The 25,020-nt window shown below is 31.8% G+C and overlaps 1 protein-coding gene across 2 annotated transcripts; it reads right to left on the bottom strand.

The window, feature by feature from the left end:
• Positions 1-8,813: 8,813 nt before the first annotated feature.
• LOC123673948 (zinc finger protein ubi-d4 B) lies at positions 8,814-24,914 on the bottom strand. 2 transcript variants are annotated; one of them, XM_045608728.1, is made up of 8 exons: positions 24,748-24,912; positions 24,261-24,636; positions 24,027-24,149; positions 23,840-23,972; positions 18,549-18,884; positions 13,996-14,373; positions 9,853-9,965; positions 8,814-9,227 (listed from the first exon to the last, which is right to left on the bottom strand). In XM_045608728.1, exons 1-8 carry the CDS (start codon positions 24,831-24,833, stop codon positions 9,102-9,104), a joined length of 1,671 nt encoding a protein of 556 aa, XP_045464684.1. In that variant the 5' UTR covers positions 24,834-24,912; the 3' UTR covers positions 8,814-9,101. The 2 variants fall into 2 exon arrangements, with proteins under 2 accessions (XP_045464684.1, XP_045464685.1); XM_045608729.1 differs by lacking the exon at positions 18,549-18,884 and having other exon boundaries at positions 24,748-24,914.
• Positions 24,915-25,020: the final 106 nt, after the last annotated feature.

Below are 25,020 nucleotides of genomic sequence, written 5' to 3'. Positions count from 1 at the left end.
TATAATAATCGCTGTTGCTTGGCTGGCACTTTTGGAGGTAATCAATGAATATTATACCTTGCGCATCCCAGAATACTCATGCCATAATCTTGCCAGCTGAGTGTTGTGTTTTTCCTCGCTTTGGATTCGGTTCATCGTGTGCAGACCACTCAGCTGACTGTCGATTGGACTCCGGAGTGAAATGATAGAGCCATGTTTTATCCATCGACGCCAAAATTCAGGTTTATTGCACTTAAACAGCTTCAAACACTGCTCAGAATCATTAACACGTTATTGCTTTTGATCGATTGTGAGCTCGCGTGGTACCCATTTTGCACACAGCTTTCTCATGTACAAATATTCGTGGATGATATGATGTACACGTTCAGATAATAACTTTACAATATCTGCTATCTCGAACAATTTCACTTTACGGTCATTCAAAATTATTTTGTGAACTCTTTTGATTTTTTCGTAGGTGACAGCCTCTTTTGGGAGTCCACTGCGTTCGCCATCTTCGGTGCTCATTTCACTACGTTTAAACTTAGTATACCAGTCATTGATGGTTGATTTTCCTGGTGCAGACCCCGGAAACTCTTCATCAAGCCAAGATTTTGCTTCAACTGTAATTTTTTTCCCTTCAAAAAGCAATATTTTATCGGCACAAGAAATTCTTTTTTTTTCATCTTTTTTCAAATAACAAAAGTAGCTACACTCACAACGCAATATCTCACAAACTAATAGTCGGACTGCTGTCAAATATTGACACGTAGCGTTTGAAGGTTGGTACTAACTAAAAATCATATGGATTTCATACTAGCACTGCCTTCTGTGTATCAGACCGGGGACTTTTCAATTGGCCTAATAAAACATGAGTGTTGGTGGCAACAAAAATCCGAGTCGAAGACGAGGATTTTTGCACCTGCATAAATGCTTTTTACCTGCGCCCACTGTAGTCCCTCATACGAGATAATAAAAATAATAAATCTCGTACAACTTTTTCGGTCCCTTTGTAAAAAAAAAATGTGTCAATTGTTGTTTTGTTCTTTCGTTGAAGGCATCGACTGCTACGGTCATTAGCCAATGCGTCAATATTACTTGATCAGAGAAAGAATATTTTCCCAAAAAATTCATCGCAACACTCAACTCATCACATCCCTAACCCCCCCTCCTCAAAAATTTCACTGAACTCATATGTAACTACATAGTATAAAGAATCTTAATACTATATGCTTACAACTAGGTACTCATATCACTGTTGTTAAATCGAAATATATAATAGTTTTGTTGTCACCATGTCGTATCCAAGGGACCTTTTCAGAAATTTATTCAACAGGAAGAAAAAGAAGGTCAACCCAATTAATAATGAAATGAGCGGAATAAGCGAAATCGAGGGCGAAATGGACGCTGTAGGAAAATATTTAATGGAAGATCGAAGTCACGAATATACAATAGTTGGAAGTATAAACAATAATGGAGACGACCTAGAGACTGTAGAAAAATCTTTAATGGATCAGATACATTCGGTTCACAAGGATTTTTTCAACGATTTTGGTGATCTATATGATGACGAAGATTCAATATTTCTTCCAGATCATATATCACAATAATTATTATAAATTGAAAATATTATTATTCCATTGTTTTTGTCTATAATGTAAATCGAAAATATTTTATACCTTTTATATTTATTTATAAATAACATTTACTTATTCGTTACTTTGTTTAATTTTTAGGTTAACTTTCAATAATATTCATTCAAAGAAAAATGTTACTCTCAAATAATTCTCTAAAATAAAAATTAGAATTTATTTTCCCTAATAACAGTCCGAATATTTTACTTCAGTTCAATCTTATCACATCTCAATTGAATGCGATATTACAATAAGGACAAAAACAAACATTCGCAAAAAAACATCGTACATATAATGAAATGAAAATACAAACATACATTTCGTAGTAGGTATGTGAAGAAATAACGAACTAAAGAAGAACTCAGGAAGAATTGAGATTCTGATTTATTTTCTTAATATTCCATAAAATTTCTTATTTGTTCATTGTTGTTAGGAAAATAACTAGAATTACCATTTGGAGACATATATTCTCAGTCAATGGAAGATATAGAAAGGAATTAGAGAGTATTTATTTTAATGGTTGACATATACAGGGTATTCACCGCGATGACCATTAGAGATTCATGAAACTAATCATAATTTTGTGGTGAAAATTAACATATTGGGGTTTGAGACAATGATCTTCCTCTCTAAGATATTTTCACACATCTATAATTTCCATTTATACTGGAAACATACTATGTACTATTTTTTATTTTAAATGACACAGACAGTATATTTTGCATCATTAGCTTATATTTGATGACAATTTCAGCAATATGCCATAACTTGGATAAAAACTCAACGGTTCATGAATTAATGGGATTCTTATGAAAAAAAAATGGTGGCGACAAGGACTCACATTTTTTTTGAATATTTCTGCAGAAAGAGTTTTTTCGAAAAAACCTTTTAATTTTCGATTTTGCAAATACTAAGTATTATAAGGCTGCTTGCGGCTTGGACCAAAAATGTACAGGGTGCCTATAAGAAGATCATGATTGGAAAAATCAAATTAATTAAAACTAAAGATTTTCAAATTGCAACCTTTATATCTTATTCTTACACCTTGAAATAAATAGGTATAAATTTTCTCTAAGTTTTAATTTTCAATACTTATTTTTGCTGTAAAGCAGATGGATTCACAGTTTACATTTTTCGAGATGGTTACGTCAATTTATTTTGTTTGAATTCCAAAGAATTGACAGTTTAATCATGCATACTTATAATTCAATATTTTCAGAAATCTATAAAATTCAAAATCCCAGGTGATGTGTTTCGGCTCAGATTCTGAGTAACTATGTATTCAAAGCACCGACACTAACTTCGTAATATTTGAAATATTTTAATGAATTTTTAATTTACCATAATCTAATTCCAACACCATCTCTACATTCTCCACGAATTTGAAGTTCACTTCCAAGTGGTTCTTGTTACCTGTTATGAGTATACAGGGCGTTTAATAATCGTGTGTCTAAACTTCAGGAGGTGGTAGTCCTCATCAAAATATTAGGTGTACAAATTTGCTTCCGCCGTTTTGCAATAAATAATAATAATAGCTGTAGCGGTGAGTGGTAGTCGAAATAAATTGATCGTAGATGTCATACAATAAGCTTAGGTATTTGTGAACATAACGCCATCGAAATATTAGTCGATTTGTTTCTGCATCATAAAGTTATTCTCGATTCAACATTTCAGCTAACAAGCCAAAATCTCGTCATTTGCGGAGGATTTTACTTTTTTGCTTCAATGTGAAGAAATCTGTGACAGAGGCTCAACAAATGCTCTCAAATGCCTCTGGTGAGACTGCTATTAGTAAAAGAACGTGCCGAGAGTGGTTTCAAGAACGGCGATTTTGACCTCGAAGACCTGCATGGAGGTGGAAGAGAGAAGGTTTTCAAAGATGCAGAATTGGAGGCATTACATGATCAAGACTCGTGTCAAACGCAACAAGAATTGACAGGATCGTTGGGAGTGACGCAACAAGCCATTTTAAAATGCCTAAAAGTCATGGGAATGATTCAGAAACAAGGAAATCGGGTGCCGTACGAGTTGAAGCCTTATATGTTGAACGGCGTTTGTTTGCTTGTGAACAATTGCTTGCAGGGCAAAGACTGGAAACGAAAAATCGATTCATTACGATAATCCCAAGCGCAGAAAATCATGGGGATATCCCGGCCATGCTTTCACGTCGACGACCAAACCGAATATTCACGGTTCCAAGGTCATGCACAATATATGGTGGGACCAGCTCGACGAAGTATATTATGAATTATTAAAACCGATTGAAACAATCACAGGCGATCGTTACCGAACGCAATTAATGCGTTTGAGCTGAGCATTGAAAGACAAACAGCCGCAATACAACGAAAGACATGATAAAGAGATTTTACGGCATGACAATGCTCGACCCCATGTTGCGAAAGTGAAAGTGGTCAAGCAAGACATACTTGCACTTGGAAACGTTGAGTATAACTTGTTTTGATCAATGGCACACAGCCTGGCTAACCAGTACTTCCGGTGTTATGGAAAAGTAAAAAATTTGATCGATTCGTGGATCGCTTCAAAAGATGCTGAATTCGTACGCTGCCCGAAAGATGGGAGAAAGTAGTGGCCAGCGATGGTCAATACTTCGAATCATAAATGTATAACCAGTTTTATACAATGAAGCCTCGAATATCGGAAAAAACAGCGGAAGCAGCAGCGAAGCAAAGTTGTACACCTATGCAAGAAAAAAGGTTCCCAAAAACTATTGTACGAAAAGGCTTTCTCTCCGAATTACAGCCAATCGAAAATTTTATTTTAATCATATATATTTTCAGCAATAACGTTTGAACGCTCCTATTGATTTTGATGAATTCTCTCATAAAGGAGCAACTGAGAAAGAAAATCAAATCCGTTGTCTACAAGTTAACCTGTAATGATTGCCCTATGGTTTATATTGGACAGACAGGAAGATCTTTCAAGAAAAGGATAAACGAACACCAAAAGAGTTATACATCTGATAGTTCGTTTTCAACTTATGCAAATCATTTAAAAGAATTAGATCACACCTTCAATCACAACTTTGAAATCCTCCATTCAGAAAATAAGAGCATATATAAGATTAACACTCTTAGAAGCCCTAGAAATAAACAGGTATGGGTTATACCCAAAATATTCTGTTGAACGAACAGATGTAAACACATCTCCTTTATTGGCAAACTGTCCAATATAACTTTAAAGTTTATGATATCCCACCGAATATTTTCCTGCCAATGTCGAATTTTTGTTCCCATATAAGTTTCCGAAAAACTCTGTACTCTTATCAGTCAGAAATGTAGCCTGATGAAGCATGAAGCCACAGTGTGGCGAAACAATTGTTGCTAACAATTAAATAATCGAGTGGAAATTATTTTGTTTTATTTTATTTATAATAATTTTAGGATCGTTCAGTTTTGTTATGTATTATAATGATAGGGTTCTCTCACGAAATGGACAAAATCAGGTCGATGAATTTGCCGTTGCTTGCCATTGTTAAAAAGTCCGAACAGAAATTAGAGCGAAATAGGTGAAATGCAGAAAGAAAAGAAGCGTATCTCCTTCATTGTAACGCATCAGGAATTCTCTAACTGTTCAAGATCCGAGGAATGTCAACTCGAGTTGTGATTTATGTTGGTACTTTTTAATTGGTCCCAAGTTTTTTAGTCTTCCGTATTGATCATTGGTTGTTGAATTTATCGGCATAAAACGAGTGTTTTTATAGCTCAATGAGAAGTTTTTGTGGTTGTTGTCTATGGTTTGATAATTGAAAATCAGGGTCGGCGTTAGGGGTGAAACAGTGAAGCGACTGTTTCAGGCGCCTCTATTCGAGGGGCGGCAATTAAGCCCAGTTTGTGGCCGCCATTTCATATCTCTAAAAAAATATTGTCTTTATTCTTAAAAACAACATGAGGTTGATCCGCTCCGTTGAGTTTATCAACATTCCCTGCAATAAAAATCTCCAAACCGTCTTTACTAAAGGCGGCCACTCACGAGGCACCCATGTTCGAGCGTTCGGATCATTTTCAGTCGGGCTCGGGCAGTACAGACACGGCCGCCCGACTGTACAGGGTGGGAAAATTTCGATGTTTTAGCACTACAACTTTTAAACCAGAGGAGATAGACAAAATCTGATACCCTATTCTCGGTTTCTTTTTCTGAGAAACTAATAAGGATAGTATTCATTTTGGCCACCTTTTTTTGTTTTCGAGTTATAAGCGAAAATTGGAAAAATGGCGATATCGAAAAACATTTATATCTCCGCTAATACTGATGATAGAGCTCTGAAATTAAAACATTATACAGGCACTTTTTTACATAGAATCCAATGGCGTGCTCGTCTTCTCAAAAGGGTTTTTAATTACGAATCTATGACCCAAAGTTAAGTTTTTTTAAATAGGAACACTAGATTTCTGTGCCATTTTTTGAAAGCTTAATTTTCCTTGATTTCAAAAATATATAACATCGTAGGGTTTGCATCAAAATAAATAACAGAAAATGGTCAAAAACCTTTTTTTTATCTAACCGTCCCAATATTTCTTTGGTTTCAACTGTTGATGAGCACAAAAAAATTTAGCTTTCTATAACAAGAGCAGTGTCCTTCCATCAATCTGATTATTTCTATGCTTTTCACTTATTTCTACAGAATTCGAATAAATCTTTCATCCATGTTCAAAGAATACATTATAAAAATCTTTTTACTCTCTTCTAATTGGTTCTCTGATTCATTATGCATATTTTCGAAGTCACAAAATTTCCAACTTTTTCAATAAGTGGTTCATCAACAATATCCTTAGGATTATTTCCTTCCGGTACTCGAATTTTACTAGAATATCCGATACTTTTTGCACATCTCTACAACACACTCATGTCACAGAATAGAGACTAGAGGGTATTCTGTGCTCATGTCATATGTAATGTCATCGTGATTTGTTTATACATTGCAGTAAACAAAAAAGTATAAGGTGTTAATCGTTAATATTTCGTAATTCGGGAAAGTGTTACCATATAAAGATAAAATGAAACCTGCTGTTGTTGCTGACGAAATGTTTCCAGAAGGAGCGGGACCTTACATGGACCTTGAGGAAGGTGGAAGTGCCAGCGGCATGTTGATGGATTTAGCAGCAAACGAAAAATGTGTGCATGGCGATTTTTTCAATGATTTTGACGATTTGTACGATGAAGAAGATCTGAAATGAGTCGATGTTTAAACGAACATTAAAATTTTGACAGAAATCCGATATCTTGTATGAAAATCTAGTTATGAAAATCCTATTTCATACAAAAATTCCTACTGTAGAAATGTTATAATATAATTTATTATCATTACTGTAAGATTTTCAAAATATATAAAAGTAACATATGTGTTTCCTATTCTATAGTTCAATCTGATAACAAAAACTACCGTAATTAATATTTATAGCAGAGGTGTACGCCTGTACGTGACTATAGCTGCTTCAAAAAATCAGAGGCATTGTGATTCATAGAAAATTATAAAAAAAAAATTTGTTTTCATTACTGTAAATAAATTTGATGTGAACATAAGAATTGGAAGGGAAACTGAAATTAAGGAGTATGAAATTTAATGAATGATGGAAATAGAAATGTACTCGAATTAAAAGGAATACTGTTTATGGAGTTTTACTCTTATTGTATTGATAGGGTAAATGCACTGGTTAGCCGACCGGCACTGGTTCTCGACCATTCTGTGATTTGAGATGAAATAATAATAAAAATATATCATGTAGTGCAAAATATTTTCGCGGTACGTGTTCTCGACCATTCTACCCTTCCAAGATAGTTTGCATAGTAATGGTATAGGTCAGAGTTTCCGCGCTAAAAATTAGTTTATAATCGTCTATCATAGAAAAGGGTTCTTTCTCGTCCTCTCTTAGAAAAGTGCTTTGTGATATATGACCAGAAAATAGTAATTATTTCTTATTTTAAATGAATTATGTGTGTATAGTTTGTTCCATATCAACTATAAGATATATTTTCGAGTGTATTTCAATCAAAAAGCAAATAAATGTCTATTTTTTTGTTTAATATTCGGCGGTCGCGAACTGGTATTGGAAAATTTGTATCTTTTATTTCTCGACCAAAGTGGTCGAGAACCAATATGTTACTTCAATAATTGTTCATTTCAACTGATGAATTTCTGTTGGATCATTTTCGTTTTTTTTTCGATACCTTGATTCATTTATATATCTACTTTGTGAATATTAGTTTGCGACCACCGAATTAACGTTGAAACACTTATTTCTACCCTTTATTTATTCGCGGTCGAGAACCAATTTGATTGTACTTAATTCTCGACCACTGGTGGTGGGTGTTTTATATTTTATGCACTCATTAGTTTCTAAATAGATATTAAGAGCAAAATAACCAAATAATGTTGTATGAGTTGCTATTTTGAAATATTTATAGAAAGTGGAAACTTTTGCAAAATAATTTTTTTTTACGTTCCGAGTGTTTCTTACTTGATTACCTCATCTGAAACCCATCTGAGTGATAGGTAGTGATGTCGATGGTACGGTACGAAAGTAAGTACTAATCACTCATCTCGCTCTAAAGTTTTTTATAAAATTTTTAAGTGGAGCGGCCACTATTATTAGTGGTCGAAAACTAACACAAAAATGGTCGAGAACTCTGCGGCGTGGTCGAGAACCGAGGTTATAGAGATTTTCTATAAGTTTTCACATTTCAAAAGTTAAATGCGGAAAAAACGCTTAAAATTAGATGACAAATCATTTAAAACTCGCCAAAGAATCGATGAACACCAACACCATTAAAATTTGATAAGTTTATGTGTGAAAAAATCGTGCTCGAAATCGATGTTTCTGTTAACTGGTCGAGAACCAGTGCATTCACCCTAGTAATTGATTGATATCGTCTTTAACATATTTTTTTTAAAGATATGATCATTTGAGTTATTCCTAGTGAGTTTTATAGGCTTGAAAGCCTCTACTATGTATTCAATCATAATAATAATAATATCCTTGGGTTCAAAACTTAGGAGTACTTTGGAAATTTTTTAAGAATTTCATTCATTTTTCTTGTTACTTGGATTTTAAAAATATGAAAAAAAATATTTCAAGTTTACTGCCACATTTTATTACCTAAAAGTTTATTTCTTTGTTACTTTCTAGAAGTTATGGTTCTTTTTTTATTACATGAGGATGTCCATTAATCCAAAAGCAGAAAATATTTTAAAATTTTATTCAAAATTACATCTGTGACCTTTTCCAAATTCATGCACCATTAGTGGACTTTTAAATATTAGCAAAAAATATTCAAGTTAATTTATTAAGTATCAAAATCAGTATTCTTATCAAATTAAATTTTTAAATGTTAAATTATTTTGTTCATTCTTTGAACTTAATCTTTACAGTTTGTGTAAAATGAAAAATGTTGAACTCAACAATGACACAAGTTGAATTATCTACAGAAAACTTGTACTAAAATTCTAAGGAATTTGAACAGGTTTATATCTCATTTATGAAATATATTTACGCAAACTTTACAAGACCATGAACCTTCTGGAGGATTGTCCAAAGGGGGAGTTAGACAATACATGTGGTACCCTCTATCGCAATCATCACAAAAGAGCAACTGGTCCTAAAATTAAGAAAAAATTATGCAATCACTATTTATCAATAAATTATCTTCATTGGGAAATTAATACATTTTGAATTTAAATCAAAGGATATCTCAAATGACAAAATTTCACTCCAAAAAAATGTTTGTATCAAATGAACACTTGATATTGATTATTCTGGTTGCCAACCTAAAAGCACATTGTATGAATACTTATGATTATTTTATCAACTCCTTTTCCTGAAAGAACCTTGTTTAATCCTAATTTGTTTGTCAAAATCAATGGTTAGATGAAGGATTTTCGGTGATGGGCCTGAAGTTATGATAGGATCAGTAACAAACCTACACAGAACACAACCATTTCTCTAAACACTCAGAAGTCTCGTTATCATGCATTTAGAGCCTTCATAAGTAAATGAAAAATTTCAATGATTAACTCGAACCTTTAATTATCATATTATTGAAAATAATAATTAACTATTATAACAGGGTGTTCATATTACTGAACTTTGTATAAATTCATCTAATAGGACCCTATCATTGTATCTTCCAACACAACTATAAACATGTGCTAATTTGGGCTTGTTAGATATAATTATAGAAATAATCGTGAAATATCACAAAAAATATAGAAACATCAACTTACATCATTGTCAGAATTTCCACAAACTGAGCAACATTTACATTCAATACATTGCCATCTATATTTCTTCACTGAAATCATCATATTTGGAGTGAACTGAAGGCAACTTGGATGACCTGAAGCAAATGGTACTTATTGTTATTGTTGAAAATATCAAAAAAACATTATTCAATTCTAATGAATTACAATAAATTCAAATACAAAAATATGTGAAAACTAGGTTTGCGAATTATTCCATTTGGTTGCTCTTCATTTTAGTATGTGGATGATCTTCCTAGTCGATGAAATAGAACTGAGAATAACAATTACTACCTACCTTAAAATTGGCATACCTGATATTCAGATTAGTTCTTATCATAACACATAAAGTATTCAATAGCCCACGTCAGAAAACAAGTTTCATTCTGAAGAGAAATTGAAAAAAAAAATACTGATAACCTTACATTTCCTGCCTTGAACACTTAAAATATAATTTTTATAATTGACTTGTTCTGTAAGTACATATTACTTAAAAAAAAAAAAATTCTATCCTGACAAAATTATTTCTTTTGAAAAATTCACAGTCGAAATTGAAATAATTGACAATACCCAGAAATTATTTTCAAGGAAAAATAATGGATAATATAAGGAAAGAGTGCAGAAGAACAGTGACTTTCCAAGTTACGTAATTTTTTTTAAATAATTAATACCACATTATTTGATATAAATGGAAAGACTTTATGAAAAAAATTTACATAAATTGAAGTGCACTTATCTTCAGCACTGAATAAACAACAATATTTTATTTTGGCAACATTTTATTGCACCAATAATTTGTGTCTACACATATTTGCCTTGGAAAATAACTGTTCTCACCATAATCATTAAAATCTAATTGAAAATTATTGATATACTCAACAAGAGTATTTGCAAAGTATTTTTAAGCTACTTAATAATATTTAGTTTGATGTATATTATACCCTAAAATCAGATCTAATCTTTCAAATAATGATCATGTTTCACATGCATTATGATAAAATAAAAAGCAGTCTTGAATGTATATAAAATTGGAAAGGCAGGAATACACTTTCATGTTTTGAAATATCGAAATAGTGATATTTGTCACTAAAAGTTGTATGTTGGAATCTTAAAAAAAAGATGAATATATTAAACAGATCAATTTGTCACAATTAGAATGTATAAATAATGCTCTACAGAATTTCCAAAAAACTATTGAGAATATTTGCAATATTTGCAATTTATCAATCTGATTGTGAAAAAACAATTGGTTCAATTTCAAACCAAAGAAATCTATTATTTCGAGCTTAAAAAACTAATTATTTAAATTAAATCAATAAAGAACAGTGTATAACAATTCTTCGCTAAAGAAGCTGGCCCAAAAAAAAATTTGAAATGCTTATTCTAGGTGATACTATATTAAATATAGGAAACATTTCTGTTACAGTTCACAGGAAAATATTTTTTCATCCTCTGTATCCAACCCTTGTATAATTCAAAATTTTTGTTGGGCTAACCTAGTGAGTCCATAGAACATATAGCACATTATGGAATTGAAGATATTTCAAATATGGAGTGTAAATCGCGATTTTATCTTAAAAAAATTTGTCATCAATTCAGTAATAATCATAAAATAGATTATTGAGCAACAAAAATAAATCAGAAAAAATGCGATATTTCTTTAAATTAATTGCTGAAAATTATGAATTGAATTGAGAGCTTTCCCAATGCCATTTGAATGAATGAAAATCGGAATGATCATGAACACAATTCCAATTATAACAATCAACACTTCAAAAATTACCTACTATCACACAATGACATTTTTGTAATGGTGAAAAAAGCACTTGCCTAATGGAAGTAATTTGTACATATTTTGGCAGCTATAATTGAAATAAGTTTATCACTTCAAAATTTGTCCATTACTGGTCCACCTATTATTATTTTAATTATTTCAATACCTTAAGAACTAATCTTTAGGGATGCATATGCCATATCAAGAACATAAAAAATTTTGATTGTGATCTCCACTTATTTCCAATAATGAAATAAAATTGATTCACACATTTTCACTATTTCCAAAAAAAAAGGAATATTTATAGAAAATATTGTTCTAGATATTGCAGTTTGCATACTTTAGATATGTAAACGACACATTCAAATAGGATCTGTTCATAGTTCCAATTGAGTTTCAACCTTCTTGATTTCAAAGAGAAAATTAAAAATTGAACATTTCCTCAGGTGAACTAATGCAACTAAATAAATAAAATTTTCATATAATAAATTTTAGACAGTATGTGAACTGAAAGTATATCATAAATCTAATAAGAAATTTAATATAGCAGTGAATAATAAATAAATCTTTGGATTCATAATATTTATATAAATTTTAATTTAAAGTTTGTCAACAAATTAAATTTCATCCATCGATAAACAAAAAACATATCTGCATGCGACTGACTGCTGAATGGAAAGTAGAAAATGAAAGGGAACGTATCAGATTAAAGAACGTTTTAACCTCGATGATTTTCTCAAAAAATGAAAAAGTTAAGCACATTTTTCAATAAAATAAGTGAATTTTGACTTTTAGTATGCAAATAAAAAAAAATAAAACAACAATTCCTTTCCACCAACCAGATAACAAAAAACCATAAAAAAAATTTGTATTTAATTTAAATGATGAGAAAATCTTCTTGATTATTCGAGATGAGGTTGAGACTATCAAAAAGTATATAAAAACAATCAAACTTTACTTCGAAAGAAATACTAACATCAGCGCAGCAGTCAATGCCCTTCAAGGAAATATTAGACAATCAAAATTATAACATAAACATGATAGTCCGAGAGCTGTCTGCCATTTTAGGGAGGTATTTTAGGCATGATGAGAAATTTTGAGAACACTTCCTTAATCGTGAGCAAGTACAAAAGTTCAAGCCTGGCTGGAGGGTAAGTTTTTAATGCATTTTGAAACTTAGGTATCTTTTTCTATTATAAAGAGTAGAAAAATAAAAAGCCAGATCATTCAACTGGTTAACTGGAATTTTCAAAATTTTTCTCCAATAAATTCCAAAAAATATATATTAGGCATCTGTGATTTCAGCAGTATAAGATATGTGATTAAAAAGCGGATTTCCAGAAAGGATTTGGAAAGGAGAAGAATAGAATTTTGATATACTACCCAAGTTTTATCACAAACGCACTTCGTTTCTTTTATAAATATCGTAAAACGAAAAATTCTATTTTCGTCAAAAAAAAAACGAAAATCTCTAGAAACCTCCCAAGCCAATAGCTGTTCCCCCGCACTTTTACTCATCTTCTTTGTCGCCTTGAGACTTGGAAAACCGGCTAAATGTTCCGCCCTTTTCTAATTAACAACAGTTTCTACTCACTTTATGGTGTTAAAATCGCAGCGTGCGTAAAATGAATTTTTTGGAATTTATCGAAAAACAATCCCAAAGGCCGCACAACTGGGAAATACTGGGACCACACTTGAGCCAACAAAGCCAGCATTCCAGTTCTAAAGCAAAATACCCACTAAAAACAGTCAAAGAACATATTGTGGAGTTTAGTGAGAGTCCTGCCCACTCAGTATATGGGAGTTGCTGATGTCCACCTTATATGTTTAATTAGTCCTTGATTGATTCACCTCTAGTTTCTAACTTTTTTTTTATACCTTAATGTAACTCAAATTATCAAATTAGTAACCTACAGACATATTATATTTATTAAATCGAATAATTATATTTTTGTTAATTCGCCTGGCTGCAGGACTAATACTGTCGATGGCCAATTGGCCTTTGGTCAATAAATTGCGTTTGTTGTTGTGTTGTTCGAAAAACAATTTTGAAAATGCCTGGCCAAATTTTTTAACAAGTCAAATTATCTGGATTTTTATTCTTATACTCTTCGATAATAGTGTAGATATGAATAAACAAAAATTCCAAAATGCCTAAGAAACTTTTTTTGCAAAAAAAATTAAATCTTGCCAATAATGTCTGCCCTCAAACACCAGGCAGCTATCCTACTATAAGCCATCATCACTAAACATTCAGAACTTACACATTATGATGTGTATTGAAATGATACAAGCCTACTTTTTTCTACGTCCCTTCTTAGACGCTTCCAAAGTGTCAACAGCTCCATTCTTACCTGATCGTCCACAATCTGAACAAGAAACAAGTTCCTCTGCACATCCTGTCTTTTTATTCTCCCTGCTATCGCCTAGGCAAAAGTCACAATAAGGACTGGGACCTCCTTTCGGGGGTCCATCTTTAGGAGGACCCTCTGGTGGCACTGTCGAAGGAGGTTCAATAGGATTCTCTGGTGGAAGAACAGGCATTTGGGGTTCTTCAGTTGAGATGTTTGTTGGTGGATGTTGTGGTATAGATGGCACTGGCGGTTGTGAGGGGGGTAGATTTGGAGGGAGCGGAGCCGCTTGTGGGATAGTCATTGGGGGTTGCTGAATACCTGTTCCTCCTGCTGGTGGCACAGGTTGACCAGATCGGTTACGAGCCCTTGGTTGAGACCCTAAGGAAAATAAAAGAAAATAAATAAAACGTTTTTCAATTCATCACTTTTTAATTCAATTCAAAAAACATTATGTTCAATAAACTGTTGAATGAAATTGTATTTTTCTCTTCTATCAAATATGAATTGATGATAGTTATTATTGAATTAAATCATTTTCAAACTCATTGTAATATTCAATTATAAAATGTTAAATTATCACAAGAATTCACAGCCATGAATATTTTTTATACTTGAATAAATTATAATATTAAATACAAAACAAAAAAATTATCTGAACTCATGCAAGTCTTTTGAAAGCTTAAGTTGGAGAAACGACTGAGTCTGAGTATCCAAATTTGAAATTTAACGTTATTTTTCAAAATAAAACATATAAAAACATTCGACTTTACGACATAACTTTCTACAGTTAGTTCAAATGGTGTCTCTTAGTTTTTATTGAATGAAAATTTTACAAGACAAAACCAAATCAAAGCTGTGTGATCTGATGATAACACAAAATATTATGTACAGGGTTCCTGTAAGAGTGACTTGGTATTCCATGGGAAAGAAATAGATCTTTTTATAGTTACCTTATTGCTTGGGCACTACGAGTATGTAATTATAGTATATTATATTCTGAAACAAGTTGCAGAATGGGCTCCTATTCCAGCACGAATACGAAATTCGAAAACGAGCGACGAAGGATCAAGTTTTCGAACGCATGAGTGTTGGAATTGCCTTTTGCAACGAGTATTAGATGATATTTTCTCTATTTCACAAGTTTTGTGAAATAATGTCGAAATTCAATGAAAAATTCAGATTATATATCCTAGTAACTGTTGTATTGTATATTGGCAGTTGGTGTGACTGTTACAAAAATTGACAGATTACGGAATTTGAATATGAATCGTACGTTTCGAATTTTGAAATAATTTACAATTACGCATTAAATTCATCAATTATGTCTGACGAAATCGATTTAACACCTCCAGAATTAAGAGAAATTGCGAATAATGTTGGCAATGTTGCAAATCATTTCACTATATCCAAATTATATTATATTGACAATTATTAACGTTTGTTGAAATTTGATAGGATTGGAAGTCAGTATAGACAACCACAAAACGAAAAATAAAACTGAAAACGATGCTGTAATGAGTTCATTACAGCACTGTTTTTAGAACTGTAATGAACTCATTACGATACTGAAATAGAGAAAAGGTATGTTTTGCGATATTAGTATAAGTTGTCCAGTTTTGCTCAAATAAGCATTTTTCGTACAAGCAGCACTGTATAACTTTTGTTATGTTTATTTTATAAATCGATAATGAACAGGATATTCATTTAAAAATAATGAAAATCCTGCAAAATTTGGCAAGTTTTTTCATACCCTTGTGTATCACTCGTCCATTTCAGATATACCGTTCAAGAGAATAATTCATAAATAATATTTGATCAGAAATAAATTCCAATTGGCCTTACCATAATTCTATAGTATAAAATATTGCGAGTAACTAATATTGAAAACATCTGTTATGCTAAATATCTAGAAGAAAAATTGGTTTCCCAGTGAAAAAACCAAGGTCTAGTTGTAAACTAGACGGTCTAGTTGTAAACCGAAAACCATGTATAGTCGAAAATATTTGTATTACATAGTGCTCAAGCAATAACGTAACTCTAAAAAAGTTAGATTTCTATCTCTTCCCCAACTGGAGTATATGGTTCACCGCCTCATTGTTGCAGGACCCTATATAATTATTAAATATCTTATTCAATCAAAATAGCATTAAAAAAAATTAATAATACACTATACGATCATTTGAATATTACACATATTCAACCAATATAAAAAAATCTGGCTTATTGGTACCAAGAATGAGATATATGCTGCAAAAGTTATATTGAATACTTTTCTTAAATTCGGCATAGCATTATTGATCAACTTTTTTTTTTTTGCTTTTAATTAATTTAAATATAGTGGAAGGGTTATTTGGGCCGTTTACATTATCTCTAGGCTTAGTTTATTAAAAACGTTTGGGCAAGCATTCGCCTGTCGTCTTTAGGGAAATGGTTCTGAGAAGGAGCGATTTAGGGTAATGGTCCTGAGAAGGAACAATCGACAGACTTGTTCTGTCTGGATTTGATGTTCCCATACCTTTCCAATTAGGTATCGGAGTTTGAACCCGGGTATTTCTTGTTGCAAAACCGCTACCAAAACAGATGATGAACTATAAGAGTTACATTATTTCCGATAGAGCGCAGATATCAGAATTCTATTCTAGTTTGTGGTTGTAGAGTGTCAAGCATTGCACCATCATTTGAATTCGTTTTATCAGATTGGTTCTGAGTATAGATTTACAGACTTCTTTTACTTCCAGATATGGCGTCGTGATGGGTTTTGGAGAAATTATCATGAAGACTTCTTTCAATTTCTTTTGACTTCATTTTTCTTCCTTTGATATAACAAAGTTTCATCCCATTAAATTCTATGTTCTTGATTCCAATCTCCCCAATGTGGGTCGCATTTTCACATGGTATTTCAAATATGCAATCGAAAAAAAGAAAGAAAGTTTATTTTTTACCTAATAAACTAATCTACTTTCTAATAATAATAATAATTACTAATAATCTTGGGTTGATCAAATGAAATAAAACAAAATAATTTAAAAAAATATATACACTTTGTTTTATATTATCTGATAATGAGTTTCCATCAAATAAAGACTGAATCCCATGATTAGTTGGTTAATATTATCCAGTTTACCTTGATGAGGTTAGTTGCCTGTTTCCACATTGGACCTGTTACCAATTCTCCTGTTATTCCCCCTTTGCATATGGAATGCTGTTGGTTATCATTTTGTTGGCTAGGTTCTGTTCGAGCTCAATACAGTTTTTTCTTGCTCTTCTGACAGTTTCAAGTATATTCTTGGAATAGCAATTCCTATTTTTGGGGAGCATACTTTGTTGCTCTATCAATTAGGCATTTGGCAACTCCCAATTTGGTCTTTTGATGGTTATTGCTTTGTTTTTCCATTAAGCGTCACATAAACTGAACCTGATGATTAACACAAAACCATCAGAGTTTTCGAAGAAAATTTCCCGACGATAATGGAGGCACTAGAAACTTTATCCCGAAGAATGCTTTCCAGCTACACGCCGCTGCTTCAAAAGGTGCTTCACTGTGATGATGCAGAAAAATTAACTGAGGAAATAATAATGCCTTAAGTAACGCAGAAAAGCACGGACTAGAAATAGAATTAGAAGCACTGTCCCGGACTTTTTTCCTGAGATGGAAAAGGCTTTGGAAATTTTGATCGCTCTACCGTGCACTACTTGCACTATCAGCGATCATTCAGCACCCTGCGAAGAATTAAGACTTGGCTATGGAGTTGATGGTTGAGAGCCAGCTTAACAGTTTGGCGATGAAGAGCATTCATCATAAAGCACTCAGTGAAAACTTCACAACAAGGTAGTCAAAGAATTTTCAAAAAATCCGAGAAGGTTGTGTTTAAGTTAGGTTGTAGTTTTATTAGGTTGTTTTTTATTGGGTTATATATGTGATATATTAAAAGTTCGAGTTTCATTATTGGAACTCCAAGTCCACAAAGAATAAATTAGGAAATTAGTATTTCTCATGACCATCATCTTCAAAACATCAGGTGAATGATTGCCGTAACAATGGTGATGACTAACCCTGAACATAATGGAAACAGCTCAATTATCCCTTCCAAAAATTTTCCTGTATCAAGTATATCACGTCCACAAAATTCAAATATGGTAATCTTTATCACAAAAAATATATTTTCATTAAATTATAACGGTTTGATTGCATCCAATATTCAAATATTATGAAATAACTGAAGTAGAATATAAAATTTTCTTTAGATATCACAATTTTAGAATTATTTGTTAGTATTCAATAACACTTTGAGGTCATGTATCTTGGTTTATATAGTAGATACATAGATATATCAAATCATTTAATTAACTTGAATTATTTCTTCACAAACTGAAAGCAAGCTCATGCTCGAAACTTGAGGAAAGAAGAAACAGAAAATCTAAAGTAAAGAATATAAAAACTAAAACGAACAGAATAAATATTTCTACCATGCAAGCAAAATAGTATAAATCAAAAGGAGAAACCATCTGGTGATCACAAAAAAATAAAATTATCAAAAGGTAAAATTTAGTACCGGGTGTCTGGTTCAGAAAGGAAACATAACTATCTTGGTACACCTGTCCTGGACTCGGCTGCCCCCCATGCTGCTGCACTGGTGGCGCCACTTCCCCCAACCCTCCCATATTATTGCCCCCCGCACTGCCTTGTATGGGCTGTAAACCCTGACCAGGCACGCCTGGAAAGGGTACAGGCATACCTGACGGGCCTGCTGCTGGTGGCATAGCCACGTTCATTGGAGTTAGGGTTGAGGCGTTACTGTCACGCGAATTATCGTCGCTAGCGCCCTCTTTGTGAGAGTGGCCATAGTGGTACGTCAACCCTGGCCTTGTCTTGTAACGCGCTCCACACACTGAAATTTTTTTAAACAAAAGAAGAAACTAAAAGGTAATGCCTACTCATATGATTTTTATCTGAGGCAATTTCTTTCGAATATACATCATCAAAGTTTTCATCGTTAGCCACAATATCGAAGCCCCAACCAAAAAAAATTACTAAATTCGAAATAACTTAATTCAAACACATATCCCTTTTAGGTTCAATCAGATATTCATCAATAAATTCAGCATCGAAACATATAGAAGGTAGAAGTTTCAAGTTAGAGGATGTGCCAAAAATTCTAATAGAAGAATGAAAAATATTAGAATTTAAAGAAACAGTGAGAGACTTCTGGAGGATACAAATTACAAAAAAAGTGTCTTTTTGGTTCAACATTAATACGAGTGTTCGGCGGTACGTGGTACATACGAAAATGGAAGGTAGGTGGTGTCCTCTGCCAGCTACTCAGCCCAAAAGAGTTTACCTATGCCCCAAGATTTTTTTTTATTATGATAGTTGTTGAGTTTTGGCATACTTTTCTGGAAATATTTTTTTATTCAAATCTTAATGGTTAATAAGTTTTTTAAAATTGATATTTGTTGCAGCTTATTGATAGAAACACAGTTATGGATCCTCAATTTATAAAAAAAGAGGTAGCCAAAATCTTTGAGATCAACTTCGCCTTGCATTTAAAATTCCGAAAATTAAAAAAAAAACAGATAAAAATATTCTTGGGATCTAGGTCAGATCTTTGGGCAAACAACCCAACCTACCTCCTATTTTTGTATGTTCAACGTTCTGCCGAAAACCCTTTATACTAGTATGTATATAGGGATATACTATTAAAATGTAATTAGTTCATTCAATATGAATTAATGAGACTCTGAAAAAAAAATATATAAATACCACAAATGGAGGAAAAAGTGATTGATGTCCGTGAATTCATTTGAGAAAAGAAAGTTATTGAATCAAACGAAACGAGAGAATATATTGAAATAAGATAATTTATGATAATAGATATGCGAGATAAAATTCATGAATATTCGTATTTACTTTGAATAAAATAAGATATAAGGAAGTAGAAACATGAAATTTAAAAGATGACTATAAATTCAAGAATGATTTGATGACTTGAAAACACTGTAGATCACCTAAAGCCAAAAATGAATATTTAAAATTATTCAACACTTTCGGACATAAATAAAGTTGGTTTGAATCACCAGCATCAAAAACAGTGAAATCATTTTCAAATGAGTCTTTGAAATTCAACCAAATAATATTTCAACATTGAATCAACATAGTGGCTAACATGAATATGATGATCGATCACTGATAATCTTCTGAATTTCTTGATGTTGATACAACATTATTTTCTGTTATTGCTATCTTTCTGACACCTGTTCAAAACAAATCGAAGCATAAATATAAATTGACAATGCTGTTGTACCTACCAGAATTTAGTATATGAGAATAAATTGAAAGTTAGTATGGAAGCAATAAAACTGTTAAGCTACAGATTTGACTATTTCTGTGCAGATTACCAAACAACAAAATTCAGAAGATTGTCACATGATTGATTTCAGGGACCAGAACCGAATGAGAGAAATAAAAAATAATTGAAAAGAGGGACAAAGCACTTATTTAACAGCAATCAGATCCAAACATACAACCAGCCCAATGCTGCGAACCCGAACCGAAATCATTTCATTCTCTTCTTTTGCATTGAATTAGGAATAGAAGATAAAAGATAATATTTCTTAATAAGAATTAGAATGTAAAATATAAAATTTTCAATTACTTGTACCACAAATCTATTTTATAATTGATGATTATTGATTTTTAACAAATGTTCAATTCTTGATCTGATATTTCAACAAGAAAATAACTAGAATAGTATCATTTCCGTTCAAAAATACAAACATTCATTTTCATAAAAATAATAAGTATTATCGTAAGAATTTAGCATTTCATTGAATGATTGAATATTGTACTGTATATTTTGTATATTGTATTGTAATTTCCGAAAATCCTGACTTAAAATATATGATAAGTAGTTTGAAATCTGCCAGACATTAGAAATTATATGTTAGAAACTAATCATTTAAATTCCTAATTGTAAAATTGCCGAAAATTATTATTACATTGTAAAGTCTACAACATGCAGAAAGGAAGTTTATGAAATCCAGATCTACTGGAATAACTTATATTTGCATTCATTATAATATTATATAATTATTAGAATGTGACACTGGAAAATCATTAGTATGAAAGTGAAAACAATCACCTCAAAAAGAATTTACAAGTTAATTAGATACATGAAAATTCTAAAATAATTCGATTAATATTTTCGAATGGAAATGATGAAATTTAATATTCCTTTCTTTGTATTACCATAACCTGATGTATTTGTATCCAAAATTCAGTTCAATATCAAAAATGATAAAAATCTTAATACCTAATTTTTACTAATTGGAACTCAAAAAAACTGAAATTAATTTCGGTTCAATTTAAATCTTTCTGTTTTTTATAATTAAAATATCTTTCGGTTCGAGTCCCTGTCTATTTACAATTTGAAAAGCTCTCTGTACTAAGCAGCAAGCTCTTACTAAAAGATACCTCATAGATTTAGAGATAATATCTGAATAACAAACCAGGGATAAAAAGAATAATGAATCAGAAAAGTTTCTCCTGGTCTCTAGTTATCCCCTGATTCACTATACATTCTGACATGCTCAAGCTGAGAAACCTTAATAGAAAATTTCCAAATAGAATTTATTTTTGTATAAAGGTTGAAGGGTAAAGATTTCAAAGGATATCTGATAAGAATTTTTTTATATATAGAGTATTTCCTGGACTTTCTTTTTCAAGGATGTATATACCTAATACCCTCATAGATTATAATATTGTATACATATTTTCAGTTTTTACAGATAATGCATTTCATGAGATATGGACAAAGTGTGCAATATAATATAATAAAAACTTAATATATCTGGAACTTCATTCAATAGGTCCCAGGCCTAAACAGTAAGAACACATTTTTTCTTGAAAATTCAACTTTATTTGTTAACAGTCACCTTAAAAAGCGATACATGTTCTCTAACCCTACTCTAACTTTCCAATATCTTTTCTGTACAAAGATTCCTCTTTGCTTTTGAAATCGGCATCAACCTCGGCAATCACTTCTTCATTAAAGCCAAATTTAAATTAAGCATAATACCTTTTTATCGTTTTTGTCGATGGAGCGAAGCCTGAATAACATTTATCAAGTCATTGCTTTGATTGCACAGTATTTTTTCCCATCAAAAAACTGTTTAATCAATACACGAATCTTGCTTTTCATTATCTCAATCCAGACTTAACTCTATGTTCTGAAATTCTAACATGCATCTTTTGAAGCTTGGTACAAATGATAAAAAAATTTGTATGGCAAAGAAAGAGTATTTCAAAAAAAATTTCATCTGAATGGCTGACACAATAAAGTTGGATAGTACACATTCCCTTGATTTGATAATTTTGAATAAATTATTCCTGTAAGGTTAGCGATAGATTTATGTTTCCTTGAATTTAAAAAAATATTGTACATACTTAAAATTAACACTTTCAAATTAAATCATCACTTCATTGGCTGCCCTTTTTTCAAAAAGTCTAAAAATATTGTTATCTTATTTTATTATACTTCTCAAGTTACTTTCTGAAACAATTCAACTTCATTCTAACCAACATTGTACTTCGTTATAAACTACATTTTAATTAAGTAAGGAATTAATCTTTTCCTGAAATTCATCGCTTCTTATTTATTACTTGTACATGTTAATGGGGCTTCCTCCTGAAACTGCAACCTTCAGTAAGCCTAGCTTTACCACCAGTGGATGTGCTTCTATATGTATGATTGTAATACAAAAATAAAGGTACTACTCATCAGATATTTAGTAATTTATTGTTGTTGGTTAAATAAAATTATTCCGTTTTTACTATTTGCAAATAAATTATATTGCACACTATTCATAATGTAAATATGCTGAATAATAGAAAATGTTATTCTTTGAAAAAAAAGAAAATATTTCCACATAAAAATACTCTTATCAGATGCATCAAGCCCCAATGTTTTTAATGATCTTTTGGGCATTTACAGTAATTTTCAGAAAAAAATAGGTCAAATTGTTGGCCATTTTAATAACCAATTCAACTTTTGATTTTTATTGAATCGATCTAGTTAGTAGAAGGAATTTCCAGTGTTTCTATGATATAATGTATGACTGGTCACTGGACTATTTTTTAACATAAATTATTTTTTTCTTGCACGACTGGTCATTCATCCATTTTATTAATTTCAAATGTTTGGTTGAAAGGCTGCCAAATGTACCCTATTCACATAGTTTCTAGAACTAACAATCTAGGTGAACCTAGATTTTTCATCAAAATATCAAACAGCTTGTTAGGACTAAGACTACAGGTTTTTTAATTGTTTTTAGGTAATTTATTTCAAAAATCTTAAAGTCCATTTAACACCATAGATACCTAACCCAATTTTATTTTTATTAGTGCTCTAGTTTTTCAATATGATTACTAGCTTATTGCAATCTTTAAATATACTAAATAAATTTTTGCATACTCCTATTGTTGTTTCAATAATGAAAAATATTAGATAGTGTCGACAGAACTGAAAATGCCCATTACAAATGTTATCCCAAGCCTTTATACTTGTATATTTCCATACTTTAATTCAATCTAGAACCATTACCAGAACTGAAGATGAAATTCTGAATAACTGAAGAAAAAAGTTTGAATAATAAGAAAATAACTTGTTACAAAAAATATTCAATAATGATATTTTTTTTAATATTTTAAGAACAATTAGGGGTATCTTTACTTAGAAAAAAGGTGTGGTAATGCATAAGATTGAATCAAAGACGAATACTTCCCAAGTAAGGTTTCTCGTTCAGTCATACATTGATTACACATTATTTAAAAGAATAAATAACTTACGTTCACAAGCAAATGGTTTATCTGGATCTCCGGGGGTGGGTTCAAAACTATGTCCCCCTTTTTTTCTTCCCCTACCCCCTCCTGCTGCACCTTTTTTGCGTCCTGGTGTACTAGGTGAGTCGGTCCCTCTTCCCTGTTTAACATAATTATTCTAAACACAAATATATACAAAATTTACATGTTTTACCCTTCCTGTTCCTTTTTTCTTCCTTCCTTTTTTGTAGGTTTCTTCATAATCTAAGTCTGAGTCAGGATCGGGTTCATCATATGCTTCCATTTCTAACATATCTTGTTCATCATAATACCATTCCTAAAACAAAATATCCAATCAAATAAATATTACATGTTAGCTTAAAAATATAAATCACAATATACATCATAATATTAATAATATTTTCACATATTTGTCAAATGATTCTACCTTAGGTACTTCATCTTTTAATAATTGACTATCTTTACTATCGGTGTCTTGTAATGCAGGGTTCTCTACTTGAGAAATGCTATGTACTTCTCCTTCATCTAATATAGAATCAGCTGCTCTAGCAAATGTTCTCGAATTCATAGTAAGATATTGTCTTCTTTTCTTTCTCCATCTAGGTCTGGGGTAAGAATAAATTTGACCCGGCAACAAACCTGGAATTCTTTGTCTAGGATGCATAAATAACGAAGAATGATTTTGTGCTACTCCAGTTTGTGTATCGATAAATGGAAGACGTAATCTTCTTTCTATACATAGTCTCGTGTTATAATTAGCTGAGCTTTCCAGGACTTCTTTATATTGTGGATCGTTCAAAAAACTGAAAAAAATTAATTCAGATATCGATTCATAAAGATGCCTCGATTTGATTGAGGTAAAGCTAAGTATAGAAGTGAAGTGATCAATTATAAGACGATCACTAATTATATACCTTTCTATTTTTTCCAAATTGGATTTATTTATTATATTATCCATTTTAATATCTACATTATTAGAATCCAACACCGCCACAGCCATTCTTTATGTATTAAACATCATCAACTCGCAACTGTCAGAGGGCTAACCTCAGCAGGCTAGCGGCATTCAAAACCATAGAAAACACACCTGCTGTCCTGCTCGCACAAACAAAAATCTACAGGAGTTCTACATGAAGTTCGAAGCCAAAATTCCCGAAGATACCCGAACGAAGGAATGGGCCCATTTG

This window comes from Harmonia axyridis, chromosome 2 (assembly GCF_914767665.1).
Source record: "Harmonia axyridis chromosome 2, icHarAxyr1.1, whole genome shotgun sequence".
Lineage (NCBI taxonomy): Eukaryota > Metazoa > Arthropoda > Insecta > Coleoptera > Coccinellidae > Harmonia > Harmonia axyridis.
This window is presented reverse-complemented; position numbering and strand designations above follow the sequence as displayed.

Coding starts and splice junctions, on each gene's coding strand:
- LOC123673948 (XM_045608728.1), bottom strand. CDS start 24,833: ATGGCTGTGGCGGTGTTGGATTCTAATAATGTAGATATTAAAATGGAT. Junction 24,637..24,747: donor AATTTGGAAAAAATAGAAAG/GTATATAATTAG, acceptor AATTTTTTTCAG/TTTTTTGAACGATCCACAAT. Junction 9,228..9,852: donor GTGGAAATTCTGACAATGAT/GTAAGTTGATGT, acceptor TCTTAATTTTAG/GACCAGTTGCTCTTTTGTGA.